Source organism: Sylvia atricapilla, chromosome 3 (genome assembly GCF_009819655.1).
Source record: "Sylvia atricapilla isolate bSylAtr1 chromosome 3, bSylAtr1.pri, whole genome shotgun sequence".
Taxonomy (NCBI): Eukaryota; Metazoa; Chordata; class Aves; order Passeriformes; family Sylviidae; genus Sylvia; species Sylvia atricapilla.
Genome location: NC_089142.1, coordinates 44,610,731 through 44,632,233, shown reverse-complemented (window position 1 = coordinate 44,632,233; position 21,503 = coordinate 44,610,731). Strand labels below are relative to the sequence as shown.

At 41.4% G+C, this 21,503-nt stretch overlaps 1 protein-coding gene across 1 annotated transcript; it reads left to right on the top strand.

The window, feature by feature from the left end:
- Positions 1 to 1,142: 1,142 nt before the first annotated feature.
- SNX3 (sorting nexin 3) lies at positions 1,143 to 18,653 on the top strand. Its single transcript, XM_066315218.1, has 4 exons — positions 1,143 to 1,367; positions 13,928 to 14,023; positions 14,404 to 14,528; positions 17,972 to 18,653. Exons 1-4 carry the CDS (start codon positions 1,206 to 1,208, stop codon positions 18,075 to 18,077), a joined length of 489 nt encoding a protein of 162 aa, XP_066171315.1. The 5' UTR covers positions 1,143 to 1,205; the 3' UTR covers positions 18,078 to 18,653.
- The last annotated feature ends 2,850 nt before the right edge of the window (positions 18,654 to 21,503 follow it).

Here is a 21,503-nt window from a genome sequence, read left to right as displayed (position 1 = left end):
TTTTATCAACACAGACAACAGCTAACTAAACTTACCAGATGTTAACTTTGTGTCTCTTGGATGTGATATGTGGGCAGCCTGCCATTTTACCTACTGCCTACACAGATTTTTGGAAAAAATATCACTAGTTTCCACACAGTCTCATTCAACCTGGATAGTAAAGGAACATCACTAGAACTGCTTCATAAGAAAAGATGGAAAGAAAATTATTTATGCATTTAGTTATTGAAGGGGTACTTTAAACAGATATTCTAAAAAGTCCAAAGTCCTCTAAGATGATAGAAAAATTTCGAAATAATAGCAGATTGATATAATTTCAATTCACTGATCTGTTTCTAGGTAAACACTGCACTACTTTGGGAAATACTTCTTTTATCATAACACACCACCTACTTAATCAGATAATGAGAAATAAAGACCTTATGTCTTGGAAGGGAACAATTCTGTCAGCTCTGCTTCTCCCTTTCATTCTCTTTCTTGCTCTCTCAAGTAATTTTAATAACTTTTTAAAAATAATTTTAATAACAATTTTCTTTTCCTATCCTTTACAAACTCTTTAGCTTTGCAGCCTAAGGACATAAAATCTGGTCCCCGTTGGTAATATTTTATTAAGCGCATCATTTGTTAAAATTGCAGTAAGCTTTAAAAGGTTTAAGGCTACTACAAACAACACCGTCACCTCGATTGCAGCTTGGGTCAGTGATTTAAGATTTAGTTTTCAACACAAAGGTTTTGATGGGCATGTCCAGCAGCCTACGTTTGCAGCGAGCTGATTCCTTTTGCACAACACCCTGCACACAGCATTTCCCACCCAGTCTTTTCATTCCCCGCAGGATGAGGATCTGCGGGAAGGGTCGAGCCACCCCCCAGCCGCACCGCCCCCGACGCCCACACCCGGCCGAGGGGACGGGCGCGCCCGACAAACCAGGGCTCCCGGCCAGCGCGCCGCGCCCCCAGCGCCCGCCGGGACATGTAGTTCAGACAACGGGCGGCTGCGCCAGGCGTGAGCAAGCGGCGCCGCCCCCGAGAACTACATTACCCAGCGTACCTTGGGGGCGCGCTGGCGGCGGGCGCGCGTTGCCGGGCAGTCAGCTGGGCGCGGGGCGGGCGGTCGGGCGGCGCGGGTCGCGGAGGCAGCGGCGGCGGCGGCGCTCGGGGCTTCGGGGCTCGGTCGCTGGCTCAGGGGAGAAGGCGCCCGCTCCGCCATGGCCGAGACGATCGCGGACACCCGGCGGCTGATCAGCAAGCCTCAAAACCTCAACGACGCCTACGGGCCGCCCAGCAACTTCCTGGAGATCGACGTGGGCAACCCGCAGACGGTGGGGGTGGGCCGCGGCCGCTTCACCACCTACGAGATCCGCGTCAAGGTGAGGCAGCGCCGGCCCGCCCGGGAGCCGGGTGGGCGGTGTCGGGCTCCCGTGTCGCTGCGGCTGCCCGGGGTGGCGTGTCGGGCTCCCGCCGCCGTGTCCTTCAGGAGCCGTGTCCCGGCTGCTGGGTGCGGGGGGGCGGTGGCAGAGCCGCGGTGGGCTCTCCATCCTCGGCCTGGGGGTGACGGCTCTGTGGCGGCCTGCTGGTGGCTTAGGCGTTGCGGCTTGGTTCAGATAACCAAAGGACAAGTTCTTTCGGCTCTGCCGTGTACAGCTTGTCCTCAGACTGAACTATCGCTGTACTGTGAGCAATTGCTTTTCTGTCTCTAGGTAAATAGAGGAGAGCAAACTCTCCACTCTCTGAGATGGAGTAATACGGGTGGATCTGCCCTGAGGAGGAGGTCAAGTTCAGGATTCCAGCGGCCTCAAAAAGTACATAGAGAAGGTGTAAATAAGTCTAGTGGGCACACGTGCTAGATCAGAGCCAGCTGAAATGATAAAGTGTGTGGGGGAGGGCTTCCTGTTTTCTTTTGTACCTGAAATAAAATTGTAGTGCCTCATAAATAAGGCTGTTTCTCACGATGTGCTGCTGTCAAATACTTCTTAGTAACACTAGAATCATTCTTAGCTGGAAGGGCTGTGTTCAATGACTTGCCCCAGAGGCTAGTAGTCTTGAGCTTGAAAAAAGCTGTGTGAAGTCATTACTGTGTCCCCTGGCTTTCTAGTTTCATAAACAGGGCCCAGAGGAATGGTCAAAAAATGCAGTGTCTACAGCACAGTCCTTGCCTGTGGCTGGTAGGGCCTTGAGGCAGGGAACCCTTTTTGGTCTTCATTGCCAGAAATAAGCTGGGTTGAGAAAGCTGAATACTTAAGAGATGAGATTTTTTATAGTTTGTGTTTGAGTCTGCTACCTTGTATAGCTTTACTCTGTTACAACTGATTGAACTTGATCAGTTGTTAGAGTCAGTAATAAAGGGTGAAGCTTCATTGTCTCCTTGCACGCATTCTCTGCAGTGTGAGTTCTTCACAGCAGGGAAGGATGCAGCTGTGGGCTGCTGCCTTGGTCACTAAAATTCACCAGACAAGACTTGACCTTGTGTGAATTTACTGGTTTTAAAAGTCTAAGTCCCCAGTTTAGTTTACCCTTAGTTAAAAAAGCAAAATCACCTGAAATATAAAGCTACTAGGGAGGATGTTTCTTTATTTCTGATGCTTATAAATTGTTGTGTTCAGTAGCTATTTCTATGTTTCAGGATGTGTCAACGGAGCAGGAAATATAAAGTAGCATGCCTGTAGCCTATGTTTGGCTTCTGTGTGAGGTCAAATTAGAACTTGCAGATTTGTGTTGCATTGTGTTGCACTGCCCTTAATAGAACCCTAGCAATCCACTTAGAAGAAAGATGTAATTCTACCTTGCTGGAAAGTATTTGCACCTTAAGTTTCTGATGACATTTCTTTCCATGAGACTGAGCATTTGGGGTGGCTGGATTCAGGGAAGATAATCCAAAAGGGACTTGGCCATGATATGGCCTTGGGAATTAGGTCAAATTTCATGTGATTAAAAAATTTTTTAAAATACTCAACTGAAGTTCTTCATCAGAGAGGGAAGCAGAAAAACAGGTTTTGAGACAGGTTAGTCGTAGCCCACCTGGTGTTTGGGGTAGAAAGTTCTGGATTCCTGTTGTAATACAGACCAAGAATGTTTTGAACAAATGTACACTATGATAGTCCTGTGACCTTCCTCTGTTCTTCCTCCCAGACTGACTACTATGTAAACATTGCATCCTCCACCCTCCTTGCTTGCATCTGTACATGCCAGTATACAGGACTGTCACTTTGATCATTCCCTTTCCAGTTGTGCACTGCTGTACACATGGTTCCTAGCTACCATGAACTGTAAAATTCAGTTTTATGTCTCTGTGTGCTGGAAGGCTACAGAGCAGGTAATACGAGTCATGCAGAATTATATTCACTGTCTAAACTTGTATCAATTAACTGCCTCTCACCAGAACATGGACCATGTAGCTAATACACCAATTTCAGCACAGAGCAGGAATTCCAACATGAATTGCTGTGGTATTGTATTTGTGAAAGATAGGCCTAGCGCCATAAGCTGCTTGTTGGAGTGTGGTTGACAGTGGTCACCAGCTGGTGTCTGTGGTTTGACAAGTGCCTGTGGTCACAGAACAGAAGAAAGTAGCAGCTGATGTGCAGTTTTCCCCCCAGCATTGCTGATAACTAGCGGCAGAGCAAACTTGAGAAGATGGTGTGAGTTACCTGTATCATATCTGGAGAGCTGTGTCTTCAAGTAACACCAACAGTAAAATGTTAAGTGTGCAGAAATGGAGGGCTTAATTGCTGCCAAATTCTGGTGAAAGCTAAAGGACAGCAGCCTCATGTTACAGCTGGAGATCATTCTAAGCCAGAAACATTGTCAGAGAGGACGCTGAAATTCAAGTTTGCATTGAGACAATTACACTTGTACCATTGTCATGGTGTTTGCAGACTTTGTAATTCTATCTTTGTCCGAATCTCAAAGCTTCACTTATGGGTTTTTTTTGAAAAGGCTGAAGTTGCTAGTAGACTCTTGAGTTGATATCTGATAAAAAGTATCTCGCAAAACATGTGTGTGTGAAACACTGCAGAGTTTCCCCAAAGCTTTTGTTGGTAAGCTTTCTACTGGTGCTGCAGTTGAAGCATATCTATTGTCTGGAAAGCAGCAAGTGGAACAACTTCATGCTTTAGTTCTTGTAAGGCTGTACTCATCAAGTTCTGGTGGAAGTCAGAAACCCTGATGGGGAACTCTAAGTTTTGGGCGGACTGCTTAGCAGTTCTCTGCTGTGTAAGCAAGGCAGTAGTGTTTTGAAACTTAGGAGGGTTTGTCACAGTGAGTGTCTCTGTGCAGGGTGCCTGTGTGTTGGGGTACACGTGAGGTGCTTTTAAAAGCGTTTAAGGAGTCTTGAGAGGAGTGCTGCAGGTAGACCCTATGCAGCACTTCTAGCTGGGTGGTTTACTTCACAGATGGAGTTGGCCAAAGTATTGACTTTCTGAGCGTGAGTCTGTGCATTAGATAAGTCAGTTCTTGGCAAAGCTGGACAAGGTGATGACAGAAAGCTTTCCAATGTAGCAACCACTATAGGGCATACAATGTGGCAGTGTGCCACTGCAGTGCAGCCTAGCAATGAAAGTCAAATATCTTGTTCAGAAATGAGTGATAGAAAATGCCACCCTGCTGTGCTAAAATAGCAAATTTGCGTGGGTCATGTTTTTGACAGGGTACTTGAGAATTTGCTTTCCATCAGCAGCATCAGGCAGTGCATTTGTACCATTCCGGGGTGTCCTTTGTTTGTGAAGGCTTAGGGTAAGCTAGACTGGGAATAGTGCAGTAGGATATGAAGCTCTAAGTGCTTTGTCTAGCGAAATAAAACTTGATAAAGTACTTATCTCATCTGAGGGTATCTAGATTATCACAATATGGTAATTGTGCAGCATTTAAAACTAGCATAATCAACTAGACTGCCTGGTAAAGGAATACAGTAAGCTACTTCATTGCCCTTGCCTTTTGAGTGAAAATGTGAACCAAAAGTCAAATTCTCAGTGTAAATACCCTTGCATGCTGTTTCTCATAAGTCTTTATTAGCTCTTCTCTTATTAAACCTCTTCAGGATGGGCTTCTTCAAGTCAACACTCCTGAACAAGGGCACGGGAATACCTGTTACTGTTTATGGACTAAAAGGCAGTTCTCTCTCTGAATTCCAGGAAAGAAACATAGAACAAATTACAATTATCATATTAGCATCCTACAGCATGCAATTAGTCCTCAGTCCAGTTCCAGGTGTCATTTGTCTTCTTCTGTGCAGTTGAGCCATAGTTTTCTTGATAAGTGGGTCAAAAGGAAGGTCTTTGCTCAAGCAGATTCTGTGCAATAGCTTCAGTTGTTAAATCCCTTAAGGAGACAAGACTTAAGCTTTACAAGCTGACTCTGATCCAGTGACTGCGTCACAGCCATACACCCATGGTAAAGGCAGCGCCACAGGAGATAAGCACTTTGCTTAGAATACTGCAGCAAAGCATATGGGTATCCAGGAACTTGGTACTTTAGAAAATGTCCTTTTGGCAACCCTGACAGTAGCTCAGTCGGTTAGAGCATGGTGCCAAATGACACCAGGCTTGTGGATTCAATCCCTGTATAGGCTGTTCACTTAAGAGTTTGACTTCATGATCCTTGTGGATCCCTTTGAACTCAGAATATTCAGTGATCTGGAAATAAACTGTTAACACTATTTCATCTGCTTTTGTTTCTGAAGAAGTAAAAGTTCTATGCTGCCCATTTTGTTTAGGTTTGTCATCTAGACTGAAAGGTTAAATCATCTGTTTATGATTAGTGAGAACTTGCAGAGAAGTCATTGATACTCGAACTGACAGTAGTATAAGAAAGTACCCGTTACAGGGGCTATTAGTCCAAGTAGTTAAAGAATTCTTTTCTGTCAAACCAAAGCCAAACTAAAAGCCTTTGTCATCTTAGCTCTGTTCTTTAATGTTCAAAGGCCTCTTGCCTTTGAGCAGTCAGTATTATTAAATTCGGCACTAAGGTGCACCTTAGCTTTTTGATATTCCATAGTGTAGTTGCTTGACTTGAGGTGTGGAAAGGGAATGTCTTGCTGTGCTTCCGTTGTGAAATGCAATAGTTGGGTGGTGCCAGGCTCTTTAGAGCTCCAGTCAGGTTTCCTGTATCTCCTGCAGAAAGACTTCTGGAGACCTGCAGAGGTGCTCGGCTGTGTAGATGCAGTGTGGAGAAGGAAATGGATACATCGGCTGTGAAGTGCCTGAAGTGTTAAGAATAGTATTGCTTTCAAGGGATTGGGCAAATTTATCTGAGTACTACTGAACTCGAGTTGATTTTGAAAGTCCTGTTTTTTTCAAGACCTAGTTTGGATACAATATTTACATTTCAGAATGTTTATAGTGGTTTGACTTGTGATTAACTGATTGAAGTCTGACTGCTGTGATCAAGTCTAAGACTAAGACAGAAAATTGACTGAAAGTAAAACTTGCTCAGAAAGCACTTGTCTTGTGCCACGTTTTGCAAAGTGGTGCTCTTGAATGTGTTTTTGAAGTGTTTCGTCCTTGAACAGTTCCAAATGTCCTACCCTTCATGTTTGGCAGGGTTTGAAGCTGCAGATTCCTCCCCCACCACGAGAAAAATCAAATCTGCTCTTCCTGTAGTTGACTTCAGCATTGTACAGTTTAATAGTTGAAGCTTGTGGTGGAGTCATGACTAAACACTGACTCAGTGGGGATGTGTTTACGGATGCATAATCAGCAGTAATTCTCTATTTCCCTACTACTACAAATCTTGCAAAACACTGCAAGTCTGCTCTAACTGTAGTAAATTATGCTTTTAAAACCCATTCTAGACACTGCTACCATTTAGGTATTTTCAGACTCCTCTACAGAGAATAAAAATGCAGTGATTCAGGTGTCCAGTCTGTTCTACAGCCTGGGTACTGCACCCTCACAAACATTAACTGTTCCTTCAAGCAGTAATTCACAAGAGGGTAACTGGGAGGCTAAGAATTTCCAAGGACACTGACTAGGGAGACAGAGAAGTAGAACGGCTGGATGAAAGAAACTTCCAAAGCAAGGAAAGTGGATTTACCCTTGAGCAGCTGGTTTTTTCTGTTGAGGTTTGTCATTAAACTAGGTTCAAGAGGCTGGTCCAAAGGTACTGAACTAGTTTGGCATTGATATCTCTTACTGTGTAAATAAAATAACCAAGTCTCTGAATAGTGCTTCTTACTAGTATATTAGTTTAACTGGTGGCTAACACTCCTTTTATTTTAGTGCGTGTGGTGCAGGCCTTGATTGTCATGTTTTAAGATTGCACTCTAGTACAGTGCAGAGCAGACCAAATCAAATGGAACAATGACTAATCTTTGTAGGACAGATGGCTGTGATCCAGGTAGGCATGTGATGCCAGGGAGTTTTGATATGTGCTTATTTTTAGATGGCTTGCTGAAAAAGTGTCAGCTTGAACTTTAGAGCAGTCCAGTCTCTGCTGCTTTTCATCTGGAGAGATAAATGATGCACCAGAGGTTTATGTGTTCTAGCAGTAAGAGAAGTATTTTATTTAAAGTTTTTTCACTTGGTAAAGCAGTGCCAAGTTGCACTACTGAAAGCTGTTTTAAGAAGCACATAATCCAAATACCCTGTGAAGCTGTAGCACTGAGTGAAGGGTCTGAAGCTGCTGTTGTTGCTGTAACTTCTAATGTAAAAAGGATGGGGAAGCCCTAACATTCTAGTCAAGGTATAAAAACTAGTGTTTTACCAGCTGAAGACAGGTCCATGAAATGCTCCTTCTCAGGTTATTTCTTGAGAATCCTATTCAGTGTTATGCCCCAGAAGATTCTCCCATGTTACAGTAGAGTTTGTGTTGGCCACAAAAACTATTTGAAAGTATAACTAGAAGATAGTGTATAGCAGCTCTACTCTAAAATCCAAACCAAAATGTAGCTATATATTAAGTGATTCAAAGCCACCTCTAGACCTGGAAATAAAGCTTTAGAGATTATTTCTATGGGCCTAAGCTCTAGCACCTTCTAAGTGTTAAGATGTGCTGCAGATTAGTGAACAGGAATTGGAAGCCTTTCTATAGCTTTTAGTGGCTACTTTAGAGTGTTACTGCTCCAATAAAACTGGAAATATGAAGAGAATTTTTTTGCTACCTAGTAGACCCACTTTTAAACTAGTTAATGTATGGATTTTTTACTTGCATATTTGAAGTATAAGGGTGCTGGACAGTCTGCAGCTCACAAAGCTTATCAGAAGTTTAGTTTTTGATAAAAAATTAGCAACTGCAGCAATTGACTGGAATTTTTTTATCCTCATTTGACTGTAGCTGATGGATGTCAGTAATAATGCTAAACCATTAACTTCACGTGATCCCTTTTCTGTCTTTCCTAACGAGAAATGAGTAAGAACATTAGGGTAGGTCAAATCAGAGCCATATAGCTGTTACACCTTGAATTGTGTTATTTCATAGAAGGCTTTAACTTGCTAACCCTGATCTAGTTGCTAGTTGTCTGGGTGTTGTCAAGTCTTTGTCCAAATGTGTCCTCCAGTTTTTATCTTTGGCTTCTGAGCATGGAACCTAAAGAATAAAGAATCACTAAGCAACCCCTTTTTCTTGACTCACCCTGTTTAGAGTCTTTTGACTGTGGCACACCATAGTTCAGCTGTTTGTGGTGTTGTTGAGCTTGTTCAGGTGATGATAGATGCTTTTTGGCAAAAATACAGACATCCCTGTGCTCATTCTTCAGACTGCAACTCTGGTCTCAAAGCACTGGATTTGGCAAAGGTTATGATAGTCTCTGTCATTGTGTTGCTCTTAGGATTTCACTGCCTTAGTCTTTAAGGTAAAAAACATCCTGGCTTCACAGCTCTAGTACTGCAGAGTGGGAAGCTCAAAAGTTCTTGGTATAGTTTCAGTGAGCATTGTCTAAAACTTGCGTGGTCAGATTTTTCAGGGTTTGTTTGTTTGTTTGTTTGTTTGTTTTTAAATGACGTACCTTCAGTAGATCTGGACACCAGACAGTGGAGAATAGGGGAGATAGAACTCTGTTTTGATGAAAAGGACTGAAACTTAGAAAAATAACTATCTCTAGTCTGACATTTTGCAGTGGGGAAAGAAGCTTTCCTTCAGTAATATATCCAGCAAAAATCTAAACTTCTAGAAACTGAAGTTTAGGGCATGTTTTCCTTCTTTCTTGCTTTTTATAATTGTAGGAAATTGAGAGGTAGCTGCTTGTGTTGTCGGGAAGGAAACAAACCACAGGCAAGGTTTCTGCAATTACAGCAGACTTCTGGAGCCAGTTTCTTATACCCAAGGACAGCAGGCTCTTATGTTAAGAAAAATCATAATACTTTTTTTTTATCCACCCAGAATGCTACTTACTGTGATATTCCAGAGCTCCTTTTGAGTGTAAGTGCAGTCAAAGGGTGTAGGCTCTTGACAAAGATTACAGCTTGCATGAGACAGTCAAGATGCTTGAATTTAGCTTCTGCGAGTCAAAGCCACAAACTTTTATCAAAAGTGAACTGTGTGCTTTCTTTCACTCTATTTTAATGGAAATAGAGTTCTCTCAAGGCTACCATAACCTACTTGAAAAAGATGACATCAAAGTAGGTGCTATGGCAGCAGTCCAGCTTTATTCTCAGTCTGTTAGGAGTGGGAGACAGTGGCAGTGCAGTCCTGCTGCTGAGCGTTATGGTGGCAATTGAAGAAATTACCAAATTTACCTCGAACTATGCTGAGCAACAACATCTGGCGAGTTTGTTACTGTGGGGATGGACTGGGCTGAATTGTCATACAATCTCGTGGGGCGTGAGCATGGCCTTTGAAGGATGCCAAATGCTATTTGCATTTGATTTCTGTCTGGAAACAAAATTTTAGTCTGGCTATTTGCAAGATTTTCTCCACTCAGTGGATAAGCTAGTCTAAAAACTAAGATTTAAAAATGCGAAGAATTATTTTATTAGTTAGAAATTAATTAGAAACTAATTAATTACTGTCATTTTCCTCCTGCATTTAAGGTAATTTGTTTTTCAGAATGGCTGTGTTGGATGACTGTGTCTGAAGCTGAACAGACAGTAATGATTAGTACTCAAACTACTTGCATTCTGCTTGTGAAATTCTTTTTACTTGCATATAGAAACAGTTTTTCAGCTTCTAACTGGGCATAGCTTGGGGAATGACTATTAAGAGCTGGAAGACTGTTACCTGGTTATCTAAGCTACTATCTTAGGACTGTCATTTGTTTCTGAGATGAACTGGGACTCTCCTGAACTTAGAGATGGACTCAAAGTTGAATATGTTATGGTGACATTAAATGAAGCTGAAGAAACATGCTTACTGTGAACACAGATTTTGCCCAAAGTCTTAGCAAGGAGCCACTGCTTCCCATTTCTAGTTTGCTGAACACCAGCCAAATGACTGGAGAAACTTGTTTGGCATCTAAGTGGAGAAATGCAGGAGTGACTTAAGGATCTGAATTCGTCACCTGTTGTTTGATTATGTAATGTAACTTGGCACCAGTTTGGACAATGTTTATTCTGGTGTACTGACTGGCCATTAACTGCCCCAGCAGAATATAGGCTGTTTGACAGTTGTCAGAGAAAGCCCAATGGTGTCTACATATAGTCTAATAAAGAGACAGTGCTACACAAAATCTGTCTTGATTTAGTATCGTTCTATGGCTTTGGATTTTGGGCTGTGTGGGACTTGTGCAGAACTGGTTTGTTTGTCCTTCTGCAGCAATGCTTTATCTGCAAGTCTGACTAGTGACTTTCAGTTGTCTAATGTCTTGTATAATCCTTTCAGGTTGAGGGCTTGCATTCAAATTGCTAAGCAGCATGATTTTGGACTAGGAAGCTGTTGAATTTTTTTTTTCAATAAATGGTATAATTATTACACCACTGAAGAAAGAATTGCTGCAGAAATTATGCTGAAATTATCCCAGGAATGAGCTGTGCTACAGGGGCTGTTCCAAACTGGGTCATGAATTTTGTGATAGTAGGCTTAGCAGCTCAGCAGGCCAGAAAGTTGACATTATAATGGTGAATGAGCATGGGCAGAAATGCTCGTAAAAATGAAATTAGCCTGACTTCAAGTTTTGTGCCTTAGTCTTGTCTCTGTTCTAGCAGACAACCACAGCCCTGGAAGTGCTCAGAATAGCACTTAACTTAAGGTGGCACCTTAGTGACTGAACAAGGATCACTCAACATAATTTGTGAAGGAGAGAATAACATTTTTTGATACCCTGCATGGTCTTGAAATGACAGTTTAATAGAAAATGGAAGTTTCTGTTGGCTCTTCAGGTTTCTCTCCTTCCACCAAATTCTTGTCCAGTGAAAGCCCATGTTTCAGGAGGTGTGTAACTTGCTTAATGAAAACTGTCTATCCCTGGGGGATGGAGGCAGTAGGGCATGCAGAAGCATCCTAATGAAGGAAAGAGTGGTCTGCTCAAACAGGGCAATAATCCTTAGTGACAAAGGCCCATACAGTAACTTCAGATGTGAACATAACTTGAATTAAAAATAGGGACCTAAGATGTCAATAGGTTAAGCAGTATAAAACAGGACTCTCAAATTGCATTTTGGATAGATCCTTCCTAACAGCTGCTTACCTTAGGAACACTGCTCTATCAGAACTTCTAGAGGAAGGAGAATTGCTGCAGTTTCTGGGTTTAAAGAAACATGAGGTTTAGAAATTGATCTCAACAGATAGCTCTAGTTCATATCCAGACCAAAGGACAGTGGACATGTACTTTGTTTAGAATATAGTTGTCAAGCTGTGACTTGTAAGACCCTTAATTTAGTTGATGCCTTTTCACATTCTTTTCAATCTGAATATTTACAGTACTTATGGTCAAAATCTGAGGAGATATTTCAACTCACAAAGAAAGCAAAGAGCTCTGTCTTTTTCTCCAACTTGCTAGCTGGTCTAGCATGTCAAAAGTTCAAAAGGGAATGTAGAAGGTAAAGTGAGCTCAGCTGGCACTTCTACCCCCACATTGTACTTGTAAGCCTGATATGTTGTTTAGAGATTAACTTTATAGACTTCATGCCTAGAAGCATGAAAAGAGTTCCTGAAGATCTGGGAACTGAAGATTTTAGCTGCTTTTATCCAGTTCTAATCCCTTTTTTAGTCACTTGAGAGGAGAAGTGAGTATTTTCTGCAGGTGAAAACCTATATGTAAAATATTTTAAAGGACTTTCTACCTGAGAGACTGACAAAGAGTTCATGTTGTAATGTGTAATGATGAACTTGGTTAAAAAAACAATAGCTGAAATTGGAGGAAAATAATCCAGTACTTAACTTCTGGGAATCTTCTTCATGCGCTCTGGGGAATCTAGCTATATTCATTCTTGAGTACTCTTACCATCGAGACAAGAGTGTTTATTTATAAAGCCTGTCTTCTGACATAAGTCTTAAATGGGTTTTTATTATTTGTCACTAGCACAATCAGCAATATTTTACCTGGGAAGGAGAACTTCAATGTTTTTAAACATTTAGCAATAAGATACCATAACAAAATATTGTTCTATACTTTATCACTTGCAAATTATGAACTAACTTGAGTAATGTGAAAGTACACGACTAACTTATCAAGTACTTTTGTGTGACAGCCAGTACTGGCTGGCAGCAATACAATGACCCATAGTCATGGACCTGCCTAGTGCAGGAAAATATCTCTGCAATTAAACTTGTTTTAAGCAGCCTAAAGTATTCCCTAGTGGCAGCTTAAGTCTAACATGCTACAAATTATATTGTACAGGGGTATCCACTCAAACAGTGACCAGATCCTGAATTAGGTGGCCTACAAGATTGAAAAAAAAAAAAAAAAAAAGTAAAAAGCAGTAGCTAAGAATGACTACTGTGCATCTGCCATCAGGAAAGCTGGAGGTAACTGTAGTCCCAAGTGAACATCAGCTTCCTTGGGTGCTCCCTGAGAGTCTTCTTTAAAAGTATATGAAGACGATTAGTGAATTTGCAGTCTGACAACAGTAGGCATTATTCTGTGACTTCTGGTTGTGCATGGTAATTACAGGCTCATGGTCTTACTTTTAGGAGGTCATAACTCCTAAAAACAATTCTGTGGTGTTCTAGCCAGGATGTCATTAGGAGAGGACTCTCTCAGTGTCTACTTTTAAAATAACATGCAAGTTGGATTGCAAAAGTGGGATAACACTGCACCCCAAGAATGACAAGGTAGTATAAAGTAGCATGGTGCCTGTGTATTTAACATGGTCCTGTGCATCATTATAACCTTGCTCCCATGTGATATCCCTTTCAAGGGTGTTAGGTTTGGGTGCTGCCTCCTAGCCTTGGTCAGCAAAGCTCTCCCTAATCATGCTCTGCTTGGTTTAACTCTGTAGTCTAAGTCTGATCTCCTCAGCACTAAATGTTGTAATGCATCTCAGACTTGTTGGCTTCTTTGGAGCTACCCAAACTTGGCAGCTTGTGTTATCAAATCTTCGTCAGTCCTGGATTCACTGGAAGACTTACAGGTTTTGCTTTTGAAGATGTTGGAAGTAGAAAAGTATGGGAAGTTTGGTTAATGTCCTGTGCTGATATCTGAAACATTCCCTTGGAGGCAGTAAGAGAAACTTGTGTGGAATAAAGCTTTCTTCCCCCTTCCTCCCCACCTCCATTTTTATATATATTGAGGATCCAGCTCCTGAGACAGTAAGAATAACAGATGCTTCTGCACCTTAGGAACATCTCAAGTGGCCAGCAAATCAGATATTCTGCTTGGTGATATGATGACAAATTACCAGCAATTGGGATACCATATAAACAAGGCTCATAGCTCTGCAGTTTGAGGCACAGCTTTCTCATCTAGCTTAGAGCCTTATCTCTAGTTCTGTATCTTGAGTGTTTCTCAATACTGCTGTTGTTGCTTAAATGGAACTAATGTGTAACTTAACAACTTGGCTCTTGCTTCTGCTTATCAAAACTTCTAATCTGTCTAATCGATAGCTTGTGTTCTTGCTTTCAGACAAATCTACCTATCTTCAAACTGAAAGAATCCACAGTTAGAAGAAGATATAGTGACTTTGAATGGCTAAGGAATGAACTAGAAAGAGAAAGCAAGGTGAGTAAAGTGAAAAGTAAATACAAGTCTTCATAGACATACCAAGAGTCATGATGCTGAAATGTTTCATGCTGTTCTAAAGCCTGTATCATATAAAGTAGATACTGTGGTTGAAAATGCCCAGAAATAAACCATGGTGTCAGTCTTTTTATCAAGCCTCTGTGCTGCAATACTAGAGGCTTTTTGTTTTAATAGTTTTGAGTTAATTCAGAGATAAACTACTTGATTTCAGCTTACCTGTGTGGGCAGGGACTGTTCTTCTCTGCTCATGTTTTATTACTTCACTAGGAATGTGACTGATGAGTTGGGTCTTCTAGGAGGAAGAGGTGGATGATCTTGCTTACAGGCTGCACTTAAGGACACTTCTGTCAATCTTTCAGGTTGTGGTACCACCTCTACCAGGAAAAGCTCTTCTCCGTCAGCTCCCCTTCCGAGGAGATGATGGTATATTTGATGATTCCTTTATAGAGGAAAGGAAGCAGGCTCTTGAACAATTCATAAACAAGTAAGTGTTGGATCTAGTTATGTAGAGACCAACCTGAACCTCAGCCCTGGAAAATTGAATTGAAGCTACTAATCCTCCGAAGGGTGCACTAGGTTCAGAATATTAACCTCTGTATAATCTTGCAGTAGGATGTACTAACAGTATTCATCCCATTTAGTTTGAGTACCTTAGTGCTTACCTAAACAGCTGAAATGACTGTTAGTGTTGTTGCTAATTTATGCAAATTGCTATTAAAATTACAGTGTTCAAAATAATTCTACTTTATAATTTCTGGAAAGGTATCTTCCAACTGGGTGAACAGTAGAGCTCACAGTGGGCTTACAGCAGTTTACTTTGATTGCAGATGTGAGGTATTATCAGTTTGTGTGATGATGCATATTTTCTCTAATCATCCTGAGAATCTTTCTGAAGATTCTGAAGTAAAAACACTACTCGAGGTATGCACACATAGTTTGAAATAGACACTTTGGATTTTGTCCCTGCCTTTCAAAGGGTGAACAGAAATTATAGTAACAAAGTCTTATGATTCTTTTTCCACCATCTGACACTACTAACCACTGTCTGTCCAGTGAGCTGAATAGCTGGTTAATCTCTTTAGCAGTGTGGATCCAAACAGTGGGTGAGGAGTGTTGTCAGTTAACCAGCTCCTCTGGTCCCTGGAGTCAATGCTGTTCAGATCAATTGGACTTGGGACTGCTCCCTCCGGGGATTCCACCTGTCAGTTCCCCTGGCATTCTATTCTTGTTCAATAGCAATGCTGTTTAACAGGAACAGAGGATGCCTGTGAGTTACCCCAAAACTTATGAAAATGTACTTTGTCAGTTACTGTTAGTTCAGGCATATGTCTTGGAGTTGCAAGTGACTAGTTCACTAAAACTATCTGTCCTGTACAAGTAAGTGTGACCATATGAAATCTCTGAAATTTTGCTTCACATAATTGCTTCTTAACTCATTTTAGAAGTATTGCTAATGGTTCTGAACAGGTGAAATGCTTCAGACTGCTCTTTTTGTTGTTCAAAGACAAGTGGAGTGAATTTCCAAAGCATCCAGTAGTAAGATGGAATGTGTTTGGGTTTTTTTTAATGCTGTAAAATCAGGGCAGTCATGACTGTAAAGTACAACCTTTATCCATGCAGACTTAAATGGAGAAAAAGGTGCATTTACTGGAAGTTTTGTATGCTGAGTCTGGCAATATGCATGGGAGCAGCTGATGAGAAACAGTCATCCTCACTCTCTGAAATACTCTGTATAGCTGACAGAAATGGAATGGCTAGTTTATTGGTACCCATTCTTCAGTCCTACTGCAAGTAATAAATGGATTTTGTGGACATGTAAAACTTTTTGGTTAATTTTTCCTCCTTTGAAACATAAAAGGAGATTAATGTAGATATTGATGTAGTGGCAGAGTTGAGTACATCTGGAATAAGGCTTTCCAGGCAAAAATCATAGCAATTTAATTCATCAGTGTATTCTAATGGCATAACCAACTCATTAAATAAATATTAGTAAAGTTTTGAACCATGTAGTACCTTTAAGGCTTCTACCAAGTGCTCTGGGCACTAGTGAACTTAGACCTCAAGGTCCTTTGCATGGTACAGTCACATTATTGCATAATCAAAGCTGATCTTTGCTTCTGGAATTAAAGAGTCCCTCAGATAACTGATACCACTCGAACAAAAAAAAAAAATAATCTTGGTGCACCGATGCTAGTTCTTAATATTTGGGAGTGTGAGATGGGTGTTGTTGAGAAGCTTTGTCCCTCTAGATGTAAAATTTGAATCACAACAGTGCAGCTTGAGTCGGCTGTCTTGGACCAATTTGCTGGCACCACCATCAACACTACAGTGACATTCACAAGGGTGGTTATGTCTCAACACTCTTGTCTGCCTCAGGCTGACTTAGAGATACATTAAAATTCTTGAAGTAGCAGCTGCTGTGTGTGAGGGTCACCTTGGTGAAAAATATTGATGGAAAGTCAATGCAGATTGAGGTATTCCTGTGAAACCAAGAGCTGAATCAGAGATCAGATCTAGTCTTGCAATTCAGCCACCAATTTTAAAGCCTTCATGAAAGGAAGAAATTTGCTGCTGCCTCAACCCCTCTTGTGTATCTTTTCCTTGAAGTTTAACACTAGTAAATGATAGTACCCATCATTCTGATGGGGTAAGAAACTCAAACTAGTTACTCTAGACTGTCATCCTTGTGAACTAGTGCTTGAGACTGCTGGCCTTTTACTAGAACCTGGCAAGATGGATACATTTAATAACTACACTTGAAATAATCCATCAGTACTGAATAGGAGAGCTCAGCTTCCTTATTATAAGTTCCTCAGTGACAAGTGAGTATGTTCTGTGGTGAAATAAACACTAATAGGTAACTTTGGAGAAGATGCACAGAAGTGCTTGGAAGTGTTGCTGAGCCATTGGAGCTGAATTTGTGTTGCATGTGTTCAACCAGATGCCTTCCATTATGAGTGGAAATATTCTGACAGATACAGAGGCCACCAGGCCTACATAGGCTGCCCTTGGGACCGTGGGTGACTTTCTCTCCTGAGGGAAGCAGTCTGTCTTGATTGACCAAACTGGATGTAGTTATTTTCAAACCAAACTGCATTAGGTGTTCATGTCCATAAATGATGAACTTTCAGGTATCTGATTCTTTTGGATTTTGACCTACACAGCAGTCTGCATGGTATTTTAAGGGTTCAAGTGCAGTACCTTGTGATTTTCTTCCAAGTTTGTGAGTGTCTCCTAAATCAAATTCAACTCCTTTACTGTTAAAAGGATTTTTTTTTCAGCTTCAATTAAATCCACAATAGAGATGCTGGTGTCCCCTAGAAGAGGCAAGCTCTGTCTGCTGTATTTGCAAGCTACCACATGTGCAATGAGCAGAAGGGGTACTGGCCATGTGCAGTGCTGCCCGTAGAGGCCAGAACACTGACCCTGGGGAGTCTCTGGAGCAGTGCCTGAGCCTTCGGGAAGCCTTTGCCCCCCCTGCTGGAGCCAGGCTTCAGCTCTGCTGGGACAAGCTGCTGCTCACTACCACTGGCAACTGAGGGGATAAGTGGCTTTTAGAAGGGTGTCCCGTGGCAAAAGTCTTAAGACCTTTTAAAAAAAAAATCCTCATGCCTTTTTTAGCTCTAGATTTCCTAATGCTAGAATGAGCACTTCCTTGGACAGTCCCATCAATTGCAGGTGACAGATGATGATGTCACATGCTTCCAGGGGATCAGAGGTAGCTCAGGGTTCCTATGGACTAACTTCATCTGGGGAAGTGTGCTAAATCTTGCTGCTAGAAGGCATTCTGGTTGCCAGCAGTGAAGTGAAAGTGGGATCTATGCCCAAGTGCAGAACAATAGGTTATTGGTACAAAAACTTGATCTGCAGGATAGCTGCACGTAGGCTCAATAGGTTCACACTAATGCTTGTTTTTTTCCTCTCCAGGGTTGCAGGCCACCCACTGGCACAGAATGAGCGCTGTCTTCACATGTTCTTACAAGATGAAGTAATAGATAAAAACTACACACCATCCAAAATAAGACATACTTGAATTTTAAAAGCATCTCCTCAAATATTAGTGGTTCTTATGCTTGGTTTTAAGAGGTTGTGGTTTGTTGTAGCATGCTGAGGATGAACAGGCATGAAGTCTCCACTAACACCAGTACACTGCTTGGTCTTTGCATATGCTTTATAGCATTTAAGAACTCACTTGTCTTCTAGCTAAATCCCTCTGAATCCTTGATTTAAGAGTATTATACTATGAAACCATCCACCCCTTGCAATGTCTCACAAACCTTTCCACTATTATTTGCAATGACTTAACAATGTTTACTGACTTGGCCTTACTTGAACTTTCACAACTGTAGTGTCACGTGTTCACTTGTATTTGACTAAACTGCTATGCTGTTTCTGAGGTAGTCACCTGTCTGAATGTCTGTAGAAAGACTGCTTTATTTCTGATATCCTGTATGAGAAACACTTATGCAATTGTCTTCAAGCTTGTAAAACACTTTATACTGAAGTAATGAGGGAATTATCTTTATATTCTGTAAGAGGAAAAAATTGAATTTATATACTAAAGTAACTTGTCTAAAGTTTTGAAATAAAAGTGAAAATGCACTTCAAATGTTTTGTTACTCTTGACCTTGAGTGTGGAGTGTCTCGTGCTTTCTGAGGAGGAGGGGCTTGACTATGCTAAGTGAACTGGTGTTACAGACTCACTGTGATGCTCCTCCACAATGTAGTTCTGTATCACTAACAGCCAGCACTAAGTACCCTTAGATGCTGGCACTCACTCTGCAAGTGTTAGGGAACATATAAAGGTATAAAATGCTGTTCCTGTGTTGTGGAGCCAAAGTTGGAATACCACTCATGGTGGGCAGTCAACAGATCTGTGACTTTAATTACTTTGGGGAAAGAGTACCTTTCTACCTGGGATGAGAAGCATCAGTCTAGCTTCAACTAGCTAGTGAAAACTGCCATCCTATAGAGAAAGGCATGTTTACATGACTTATAACATTCCTAGATTAAAATAGCTCTGCTCTACAAGTAGAATTAGGAACATGAAGTCATACAAGTCTGCTGTGAGACGTGATCATAGACCCCTTCCCTGAATACTAAAGGAAGGGTGATCTGTAGCATTGTGCTGGTTTGACCACTGGTGCAAGGCAGGTGCTGGATTGCTGAACTGCAGTTCCCAGGCAGCACTGCTGAAGTTGTCTTTCATACAAGAAGGAAGTAAGCTAGAGAAGCTTCCTTAGTCTTCAAAATGTGACATGGAAGATGCCTATTCAGATGCTCTTGACAGCAGATTCCAGAACACTCTAGTAACAATTTGCTTTAGTGTTTTGTGCTATTTGGTAGGTACATGTTGGCTTAGACTAAGCTCTTCTGCTTTTTTCCTTTTTATGACACTTATCTCTGTAAAGAGCATCCTACAAACTTGCTGGCAAAATTAGTAGCTTCTTTTTGCTAAGACCATTAACCTCATTTATGGAAATCTGAATGTAAAGGACTGAACTGACAAGGCAGTGATGGCTGGCTGGATTACACATAGTACTAGTGATTAGCTACAATGAATAGATAGATGTTTGAATAATTGCTCTGAATAATTTAAATTTAGGTGGAAACCTCATACTTAACTGCAACTGTGTTGATTCTCTCTAATTGTTCTATTCACAAAACCAAGGACCAAAACTGACAGTCCATTTGCAGCCCAGGGCTGTCACCTTTCAAGGTATTTTTGATAATGTAAATAATTTCTAAATTTCCCTCTTCTTGTTGAATCACCCCTAAAAGTTGAGTTATTCTTGAAAAGGGAGAAAAAGGATTAAATGTATTGAAGTTTCATTATGTAGGTTTAGATACAGAGTAAATTGTTACTTTTCTCAAGTGTTATTTTCTGAAAGGAGCTTCTTTCAGAAACCAAAGTAAATGCCACATCTTAAACCTGAAATGGGATGACACAATCTCTATAATTTGCCCTGAAAAGAACCAAAGTATTTAAGCTGAAGAGAGAAAAGCTGCATGCTTGGTGTTAAAGTATTCCTATTTCCAAAGGCAGGAATTTGGTGCATTGGTCTCTTAGAATGACAGGACATTTGCATAGCTCTCTGGGATCTCACCTAGCCTTCAGTCCTTCAAGGCTAGCTAGAGACCCCAATTCTAGTGGAGTGTAACTGGTTGTGCTTCAGTGCAGTGTGCAGTAGTGGGAGCAAGACATAGTCTGAGATTAGCTGTGCCTAAACCATAGTGATCTGGGCATTGTTCCCAGCTTGTGAGTGTGCTCTGCAGCTGGGCCAGGTCTTGGAGGTAAGAGGATGAGATATGGGTGTGGTCCCATTGCCTTGCCTGCTTGGCCAGTTCGCTCTGTTTTGCCCTCTGGCCTGGGTGATGTAGGGGCTGGGACTACAGCAAACTGCAGGGTGTGATAGTCTGATTGCCTAGCAGGGCGGATGTAGTTCATGTTTCTTGCTGCTGTGGGACAGCAGTGTGAATCTGATTGAAATGGGTGTTCTGCAATGGATTCTGTACAGCGCTGGGTTCTACTTCTCTAGCTCATAAACTGAATTGTCACAGAGTGAAAAACCACAATTGATTTTTCTGCCTATCAGGTTCTTCTTAGTGTAGAGATCAGAAAATTATTGAAGATTATATCAGGTACAGGAAGAATGGATTATAAGCTGTTTGTTGGTTTCTAAGAATGTGCTGTGCCCTGTGATAAGGGCATGTTTAAGTGCTCCAAGCTACTTTGTATAGAAGATACTTTGAGGTCACATAGCCCGTGATTCATCTTGTGTATTAATGGTTTATCTGTCTTGGAAAAGATAGAATGTGAGACCCAGCAGACTGCAAATGGAAGAGAGCTGGGGTTAAAACTTTGACCTCTGAAACATGTGAGATTTTTGAGCTTGGAAGTCAACAAAGCTAGGATTTCACCTGTGACCTGTATTCCTTGACACTGCAAACCAATGAGCCATCAATACACACAGTATTTTTCCACCTGTCATTTTAGCATGCATGGTTCTTCAGGTACTCAGTGCCATATGAACAATGCATTTCCCTCCTACTATTGCCAAGTTGTTCTGTCGACTGGGAGTTGTTTCCCTCTTTCTTTGGTGTGGCTATGCAGTTAGACACCTTAATAAAACCTCAGTCTTTAATTGAAGCAGTACTTTTTTACCCATCACCTTTTGTTAGCTGCACAGTTCACCGATATTAACAATAGTAATAACTTGCAACAGAAGGCATATACTGGGGTAGACCTCTGACGCACAGTGTTGTATTCTAGAAAAAGCAACATGAGAAAGAAACCTTGAGAAAGAAACCTTGCAGCTAGTATTTGTTTGGATTACAGGAAATAGCTCTATGTAGGACCTCACAAGGCAGAATCACCTAAGCTACTCCTTTAATGTTAAGTAGGGGACAGTGAAAGAAGCTGATTAAGGACAATGGTTAAAAGAACAGTGGAAAGTAA

Bases quoted from the DNA above. Each gene is read 5' to 3' on its own strand.
- SNX3 (XM_066315218.1), top strand. From the start codon at position 1,206: ATGGCCGAGACGATCGCGGACACCCGGCGGCTGATCAGCAAGCCTCAA. The intron at 1,368-13,927 runs GTGAGGCAGCGC...TCTTGCTTTCAG, and splicing joins CCTACGAGATCCGCGTCAAG to ACAAATCTACCTATCTTCAA. The intron at 14,529-17,971 runs GTAAGTGTTGGA...TTTCCTCTCCAG, and splicing joins CTTGAACAATTCATAAACAA to GGTTGCAGGCCACCCACTGG.